This window comes from Micropterus dolomieu, linkage group LG01 (assembly GCF_021292245.1).
Source record: "Micropterus dolomieu isolate WLL.071019.BEF.003 ecotype Adirondacks linkage group LG01, ASM2129224v1, whole genome shotgun sequence".
Classification (NCBI taxonomy): Eukaryota; Metazoa; Chordata; class Actinopteri; order Centrarchiformes; family Centrarchidae; genus Micropterus; species Micropterus dolomieu.
Genome location: NC_060150.1, coordinates 6,238,935 through 6,247,651, shown reverse-complemented (window position 1 = coordinate 6,247,651; position 8,717 = coordinate 6,238,935). Strand labels below are relative to the sequence as shown.

Here is an 8,717-nt window from a genome sequence, read left to right as displayed (position 1 = left end):
CCAACTTCTTCCACATCCACGCACGTACAGACACACTGACGCACACTGATGAGGCTTTTTTTTTCCGAAGGAGAGAGAGGAGAGCTGTGGGCCTGAAAGACAGCCTGTCAGAGCCAGTTTCAGCGCTCTTACATCACAGACAGAGAACATTGGTATTTCCACCATTAGCTCATTGATCACAGGCCCTTCACTTCCAAATTGATCATTTAAAGTTCAATTGACTGTGACGCTGGCGCAGCAGAAAATAGAAGAAACCCAGCGGCTTGCTGAATGCTTTTTCCTCCATAATCTGACAAACATACAGTACTCAGCGCGTCTGCCGTTCCATTTGCACTCCAGTAGAAAAACAATCTATTTCAACACATTTCCACAGACAACAGGCCTTTGAGATGTTAGGTGCAGGAATGATTGCTTTATATTAATATCCTGCGGCTGTAATAAGCACTTCCCGACCACTCCATGCAGACATTTTATTCATGAGAAGGAAAATGAGGATGAGATCAGTCAGGAGGCAGAAAAGGAAATGGCTATGTCCCCAGACCAAAATAGCCTTTCCATCCCCAGTTGCAGTCTCTATTCGACTTGCCCAGCATGTATCAGAGAAAGATTAAAATTAAATAAGCCTATGATAATTAACTGTGAGTACTCTTATATTATGAGAGTCTTTGTTATTTGACAAAGATTATTAATTGTTTTGAATTTTGATCTCAACCATAAACCATGCAGGGTACTGCAGCAGAATGACATATGGTATCCAGGATGAAGCCAGTGATAGACAAATAATGTAACAGCTTCCTTTATCTATTGAGGATGTGTGTCTGTTGACGGGGAGAATTTGTTCCAGGAGGTTAGATGAAGATACACGGATGTTTGGTGCTTCTGTTCTCAAAGATTACCTCTAAAACATTTTGTGTGTTATGTGGTAATAACGACCTCTTGGAAGAACTCCAAACCTTTGGTTCTTTTGTTGTCAGCTCTTTCTATACAGCAACGCAGGGAGCAGTATACGGGCTTTCAAAATGAGGAATGTGCTGCCTGCCTTGTTACCTTGTGGGGAAAGTGAATGCATCTACACAGAGAACTGAGTAGTCAGATACTGTACAATCTTTCATGGATCAGTAGCTCCAGGAGGTGTTGTTGGGCTGTAAAATTATTTTATCACACTGTTGGGGAGACAAATGCAGCAGACTATTCATCATATACCAATGCTATGATAAGTTACATATCAGTTAAACAATGTGACACTTTTTATGATTTTTGAACCACACAAAATAATGTGAAGGGACTAAAAAGGGCTAGCTGGCTACAATTCTTTGCCAAGTCTCCGCCTATAAAAGCAAAAATAATTTGCTCGTGAATAATAAATAGTGTAGTTTAGTAGAAGAACAAAACCACCGATACTCACACGTGTAACATGTTTAAAATTTGGTTTGTTTTTATTATTTTCTGCATCAATTAAAACACACAGGGAAAACTAGCTGGATATCTGGCAAGGAAAGAGTCTACAGCCAAGCTAGCAGCTCTGTGAGGCAGCTGTCCTTAAGCTGTGTCTCACTTCATATACTTCAGTTAACATGCAGTACACTGTGTACACTATGTACTTAATGTTTAGTGCATACATTTTGGCAGGGTAGTGTCAAATCGAACACGGATGTGGCACACTTAACGCAAACGACAACTGGAACATATGACCGCCTCTTCTTCTTCTTCTTCTTAATGTCAAATTGTAACTGGTCAGATCATTATCGGCATCATTTGACCGCTTCTTCTCTTCCTCTTCTTCTTTTTAATAGCAAATTGTAACTGGGCAGATCATTATCAGCATAATACACCATCCGGTTACTCATAGTACTTGTCATTGTGAATTCTCTTAGGCACTTAATGTAGCAAGTGTAAGTATGAAAGGCTGTGAATTGAGACACAGCTTTAGACACAGCTGGGCTCTGAGCTAAATGCTTGTGTCAGCATGCAAACACGCTCATATAGCTTATATAATATTAGTTTAGCGTGTTAGCATGCCAACATTTGCAAATTATTACTACAAACTAAGCACAGTCGAGGCTGATGAGATGCCGTGCCTTACGAGTATTGGTGAAACTGCTACTGACAGATACATGTTTCATATACAGTAGGCTATGTGGTAAAACTTTTCATGAAAATCACAGAACATATTTTCCTAACATATTTTATAACCTTCTGGAAATCTGACCCACAGCTCAGAAATGCAAACTAACTTCTGTGTTTCAGGAGTACAGACTGAACCCTTCAACTGCTATTTTCATGGCTGCAAACAAAATAATCTATTGCATTGTTAATCAGGTAAATACTCATGTGATTCCAGCCTATATGTGGAAAAGGTATAACTTCGTCTCTGGTAGGCACCCTATAATGAAGAAACCATGGCTGTCATGTAGCTTTCCTGACACGAGTCTGAGTGATTAAGCATTTAATATTCCTACAGTGTGAGGCAAAGACATAGTATACATATGTTGTTGTTAATAAACCCTGTGTTTGTTGTCTTTCTTCTTTTTTCAGTGTGCTCCTGAATTTCTTTGTGTTCTCCTAAATGTTTTCATCTAGGAGCCCTGAGAGATAAAAAAAAAAAAAGGTGTTGGACAGTTGTCAGTCAGGCAGCAGGCATGTCCCTGTCTGCCTTGCTGATAACGGCCAGATGGAGCAGCGACCTCACCTTCGTCACCCAGCATTTCCAGTAAAAAGTGCTAAGGAAGGCTGTCCTGAACTTGTCACCTGAAAGAGTGTACAGAGCCAAGTTAAAAAACGTGTTGAATCCAGCCAGAGGCCTGGAGATAATATATGCTGCATGCACGATGTGCTCAACCATGCATGGTGTCGGTTGGTACTTTCGAGTTTCTATCCGCAACACACGCAATATGTGATATGGCAGGAAACACACCACAAACACTACGAGGATTAGCACGGTCACGCGCCGCGCTCGCATCCGACATGGACTGGCTGTGTAGGGCCCTTTCGCCAACTCCTTCACTATTCCAATGTAACACATGAATACCACCGCTAGAGGGAGTAGAAATCCGAGTGCAGTGAGCAGCCAGCCATACACCCGAATGTTGTCAACGGGCACGGTGCTTGCAAAGTCCAGGCAGGAGGTATTATTGTCATGCGGCCCCAAGGATATCATTGTCAACATGGGTGTAATTTCAGCCGCGGCAACAACCCAGACGACTGAGCACGCAATTATTCCCCAAAACTTCTGCTGCACTTGTGCAGCCCTCAAAGGCTTGATCACCACCACATAGCGGAAAACTGCGAGACACGTCAGGAAGAGGATGCTCCCGTACAGGTTAAAATGAAACCCAAAGCGCACCAAGCGGCACATGAAGTCGCCGAGTGTCCACACATCCCTGTTGCTGTAGTAGTAGACCAGGAAGGGCATGCTGAGAACGTAGAGGAGGTCGGTCAGTGCCAAGTTCACCATAATGATGCTGCTGCTTTTCAAGGGACGCAGCTTTGTCAGGTATATGACGATGGAGGTTACGTTGCCCACCAGGCCCACGATGAAGATGATGGTGTAGGAAACAGGCAGGTAATAGCTTTTTATCAGTTGGTCCACGTCAGTGCAGTTGGCCATGGCTGAGCCCTGTTGGGTAACACACGTAAAATAAAACAATAAACAGAGTGGCTAAAGGGCAAGGCTGTAACAAGAATTGAGGACACCGAGATCATGCCCTCGTTTCTGGGATTTTACAATCTGCAGCTGCAGCAAATTCCATTGATGTTTGTTGACTCAAGATATTTACATTTGTTGAGTCAGCTGAGTGTGAGAAGAATTGGAAACAGTATTTAAATAATCATTTGGGGAGATAAACATTTTAATAGAACATATATACTTATACTTGAATACATAATATAATTTATAATTAAAGTGTGAAAAAATAAATCTGGTCGGTAGCCAATATTTTCATGGGGTGGGGTTTGCCTTCCTAGGGTGTGTTGACGACCAAAAAACATGGCGGCTGATCTTACATGTGCTCTTTAGTACAGTACAAAAAACTTTTTAAACCAGTGGTTCTCAAAGTGGGGTCCGGGGACCCCCAGGTGCTTGAGGGAGGTCCCCAGAAATAAGTAGCATAGTGATCTAATGTATGACTATTTTGCTCATGGGTCATACACTTTCTGTCTCTTATCAAATGGTCCATGGTCTAATTTGTGTTAGTTTAAGGGTTTAGGGGATGTGAAAAAAGTTTGAGAACCACTGATTTAAACTTTAAACCTGCAGTAAACAATTTTTTGGCCACTTGGGGGCAGCGTACCAACACAATGCTAGTTGTTCTGACCGATTCGACCGATTTTCATATCGGTCGACCGCTGATGCCGATATTCAGAAAGCATGGCGGCAGATGACTGATATATAATGCTGATCTCAAAACAAAGTTAAGTCATGTATAATTCCATTATTCCATGCAGAGTACAATATAATATACATGATTATCTTAGCCAGTAGTGCGTTGTTGCAGATGGAATTTTTATTAATTAATAAAAATAAATGGGGAAAAAAAATACATTGGGTTCGGCTGTAAATTTCAGAACGTGACGTGGTGTGGTGTTTAAGGGTACAGTTTGTCAGAAGTGACAAAATTCAACTGCATTATTCTCTACAGTATATATTTAATCTAGCCAGTAAGGGTTTTAGGTTAGATCTGCTGTCATTTAGGATTATATACACTATGTTGCTATACATTATAAGTTTTGGGTCACCTGCCTTTACATGCACACAAAGGTTAATGACATGCCATTCAGTTTAATATGGAGTTGGCCCACCCTTTGCAGCTATAACAGCTTCAACTCTTCTGGGAAGGCTTTCCACAAGGTTTGAGTGTGTTCATGGGAACATGGGAAGAAGCGCATTTGTGAGGTCAGGTGTAGATGTTGGACAAGAAGGTCTGGCTCGCAGTCTCCGCTCTTATTCCTCCCAAAGGTGTGAAGAAAGGTGTCAGGTTGGGGTCAGGACTCTGTGCAGGCCAGTCGAGTTCTCCACGCCAAACTTGCTCATCCATGTCTTTATGGACTCTGCACTGGGCACTGGTGCGTCATGTGCACGAGTGCCCAAAGCAAAGTCCAGATGTCCGTCAAAGTTGGGAGCATGAAACTGTCCGAAATGTCTCGGTATCCTAAAGCAATAACAGTTCCTTTTACTGGAAGTAAGGGGCCAAGCCCAACCCCTGAAAAACAACCCCACCCCACCAAACTTTACACTTGGCACAATGCAGTCAGGAAAGTACCGTTCTCCTGGCAACCGGCAAAGTTTTTACAGCATTTTCACAGGATTTAGCTGACTGCTGTGACTGGTATGTAAAGCTGTGGCCCTGCATATTGATTAATGCAGCTTTAATATATATTAATATTTGTATATTTGAGCTAAATGAATTGTACATCCCTGGGAATTTGTCCAATTCCCAATTCAAATGAATACATATACAGTACAAGTTGTTGGGTGAGGAAAAAATGGGATTTGAGCAATTCATCATTCCACTTTCCCTCAGCTGTCATATCAGTGTCATTGGCAATTACTGCTTGAGGAAGGATGGAGAGAGCAGGGAAAGAAACCCAGAGGCGAGCAGACTAGGAAAGAAACAAATAATCAAGCAAACTCAGTGGGAAAGAAGCAAACAAAATCTTCTTCTCTGCTCGTCAACAGTCTGGTTTCTGAAAGCCTCTCAGGATATGACAGCGCCTATGGCACCCTGGCTTGATGGCTGCTTCCTGTAATGCTGTCACTGCAATCTGCTCTCATTATGGATGTGAGGAGATGTGTGAGGTGTCATTTACACATTGCATGTACACTCAGATTTCATAAGACAGGAACTTGTCCTCATTAAATTATAGATTATATTTTGATTTAAAAAAAATAAAAATACAAACTCTATCCAGCAGTGTTAAAATGCATACATAGAGACTGAGTCATAAAGGTAGTTTGGGGGGGAAAATAGAGTTTTCTACTCACTTTTACAGTGTCCTCATCAGCGCTAACTCCAAGCCTTCAGTGTCCCATCTCTGTTTTCACATCCATTCCTCCTTCACTCTTCCTCCTACTGTCTCCTCATCCCTTCCAGACATTCACGCCCAGGGGGAAACTCCAGCATATTTTGTTTCAAAGCCCGCTGTTGTGTGCTTCACCTTCAGCCATGCGCACATGCAGACTTCCTTGTGTCATGCTTGAGCTGATAAAGCTCATGGTCGCTTTATTTGCACAGATCGTGTTTCAGGTGAATTTGGAGAGAAAAAAGGGAGGGCAAGTGCAGCAACACATTCATTGCTTCTTGATGAATTAAACTCCCAAGTGTACCTTTTGTTCAGAAAAATGAACTGGGAGTATTTCTATAAAGTCTTTGTCATTTCTTCAAACAGGCATGTGATTACCTCAGTGTGACACCGCAGAGCTAAATTTGGCACAGACACAGACCTTGGTTTTTGTAAGGTAGTAAAGAAAGTAATAAGGAAGTTAAATTAACTCTTAAATAACAGTGCCATCCGTTTTACTAACTCAGACTTACATATTATTTGAACAGCTGCCACAGATTTATATTAGTTTTATGAGCAACTTTTATATCCCTTCTTTCAAATATCAATTATTACTAAAACTTACCTGTGAATTCTGCCCACATACTTTCACACAGTGGTTCATAGTGGTGGAAATAAATTAGATTTATATCACCCAGTAGCAGCACTTATGTTTCTGTTGTGCAAATGTAAAATGAAAGTTAAGCTTGTATTAACTGATGGCTAATTGGGGGCAGCGCAACACAAAGCACAAAGGTGCTACATGGTGAGATGGCAAGTGCGTTATCCAACAGCTGCTTATTAACAGATGCACCACATACAGAGCCACATTCATTTGGAGTCGTGTTTACCTCCTGCAACTTAGTCCAATATTCACCTTCCTTTTAGCTCCATTGTGGTCCACACCAACTCCTGAGGGAAATATCTGACACAGTAGCTTCTGAAGTCCCTAACTTTGTCTGCTTTTTGGTGCTGGGCAGGTAGGGTACAATGGGTTTATCAGAATGTTTCAAGCTGCTTACTGCGTCTGGAAACAGAGATGAGACCAGTGAGACTAACCTAAGTAATGAAGTTTCATTCTGTAAAACCAAAACAACGAGCGAAAAGACACTAAAACACCCCAAAGAGCAGAGGGGAAATGCACACGTGGGTGATCATGTGATCACTCGTCACCACGAGTCACCCATTTGACTTTATACATTCTGTAGTCATTTGATCCATTGTTAATACAGTATAAATATAAAGATTAGAGCAGCTTTTAACTTTGCTCAAACTGGGGCCTAAAGGCTGGTTCAAGCAGGGTAACAGGAACACAGGGGTCGGACCCACATCAGGGGCGTAACAAGTTGGCACAGGGCCCTGATGCAAGATGGTCATAACGGGTCCTCCCGTCACAATCAAAGTAGCATAATGTCAGTAACAAATTAAAGAGGTGAAAGCTTGCAGCTTTAAAACTACCAGCCACAGCGAAATGCACTGCACAGTTGACACCTTCATTAAATGAAACCAAACAGCGTTCTGCAAAAAATATGAGTTATAATAGCAAGGCCAAGACAGTGAAATTGGTGTTAGAGCACCATAAGAGATTAAAACACAGCCTAACCAGTGACAGCGCACCTCAAAACATGAACACATGAGTGGTGACAGCGCACCTTCAAAACATATGAACACATGAGTGGTGACAGCGCACCTCAAAACATGAACACATGAGTGGTGACAGCGCACCTTCAAAACATATGAACACATGAGTGGTGACGGCTCACCTTCAAAACATATGAACACATGAGTGCTGACGGCTCACCTTCAAAACATATGAACACATGAGTGGTGACGGCGCACCTTCAAAACATATGAACACATGAGTGGTGACGGCTCACCTTCAAAACATATGATCACATGAGTGGTGACGGCTCACCTCAAAACATGAACATGAGTGCTGACGGCGCACCTTCAAAACATATGAACACATGAGTGGTGACGGCTCACCTTCAAAACATATGAACACGAGTGGTGACGGCTCACCTTCAAAACATATGATCACATGAGTGGTGACGGCTCACCTCAAAACATGAACATGAGTGGTGACAGCGCACGTTCAAAACATATGAACACATGAGTGGTGACGGCTCACGTTCAAAACATATGAACACATGAGTGGTGACGGCTCACCTTCAAAACATATGAACACATGAGTGCTGACGGCGCACCTCAAAACATGAACACGAGTGGTGACAGCGCACGTTCAAAACATATGAACACATGAGTGGTGACGGCTCACCTTCAAAACATATGAACACATGAGTGCTGACGGCTCACCTTCAAAACATATGAACACATGAGTGCTGACGGCTCACCTTCAAAACATATGAACACATGAGTGCTGACGGCTCACCTTCAAAACATATGAACACATGAGTGCTGACGGCTCACCTTCAAAACATATGAACACATGAGTGGTGACGGCTCACCTTCAAAACATATGAACACATGAGTGCTGACGGCTCACCTTCAAAACATATGAACACATGAGTGGTGACGGCTCACCTTCAAAACATATGAACACATGAGTGGTGACGGCTCACCTTCAAAACATATGAACACATGAGTGGTGACGGCTCACCTTCAAAACATATGAACACATGAGTGGTGACGGCTCACCTTCAAAACATATGAACACATGA

General features: G+C 42.3%; 1 protein-coding gene across 4 annotated transcripts in view; it reads right to left on the bottom strand.

Moving 5' to 3' along the window:
* Positions 1-8,717, bottom strand: part of LOC123973730 (2-oxoglutarate receptor 1-like) — a 35,234-nt gene that overhangs the window by 25,626 nt on the left and 891 nt on the right. The window contains exons 2-3 of one of the 4 annotated variants that reach the window (XM_046053997.1): positions 6,914-7,063; positions 1,418-3,616 (exon numbers count right to left, since the gene is read on the bottom strand). The exons of 1 other annotated variant lie outside the window; for it this stretch is intronic. In XM_046053997.1, the coding sequence (XP_045909953.1) occupies positions 2,627-3,607 (981 nt within the window). In that variant the 5' untranslated portion in view covers positions 3,608-3,616; positions 6,914-7,063 and the 3' untranslated portion in view covers positions 1,418-2,626. Of the gene's footprint in view, positions 1-1,417; positions 3,617-6,913; positions 7,064-8,717 lie in introns of those variants that run through there. 2 more of the 4 variants (XM_046054007.1, XM_046053990.1) reach the window with 2 other exon arrangements.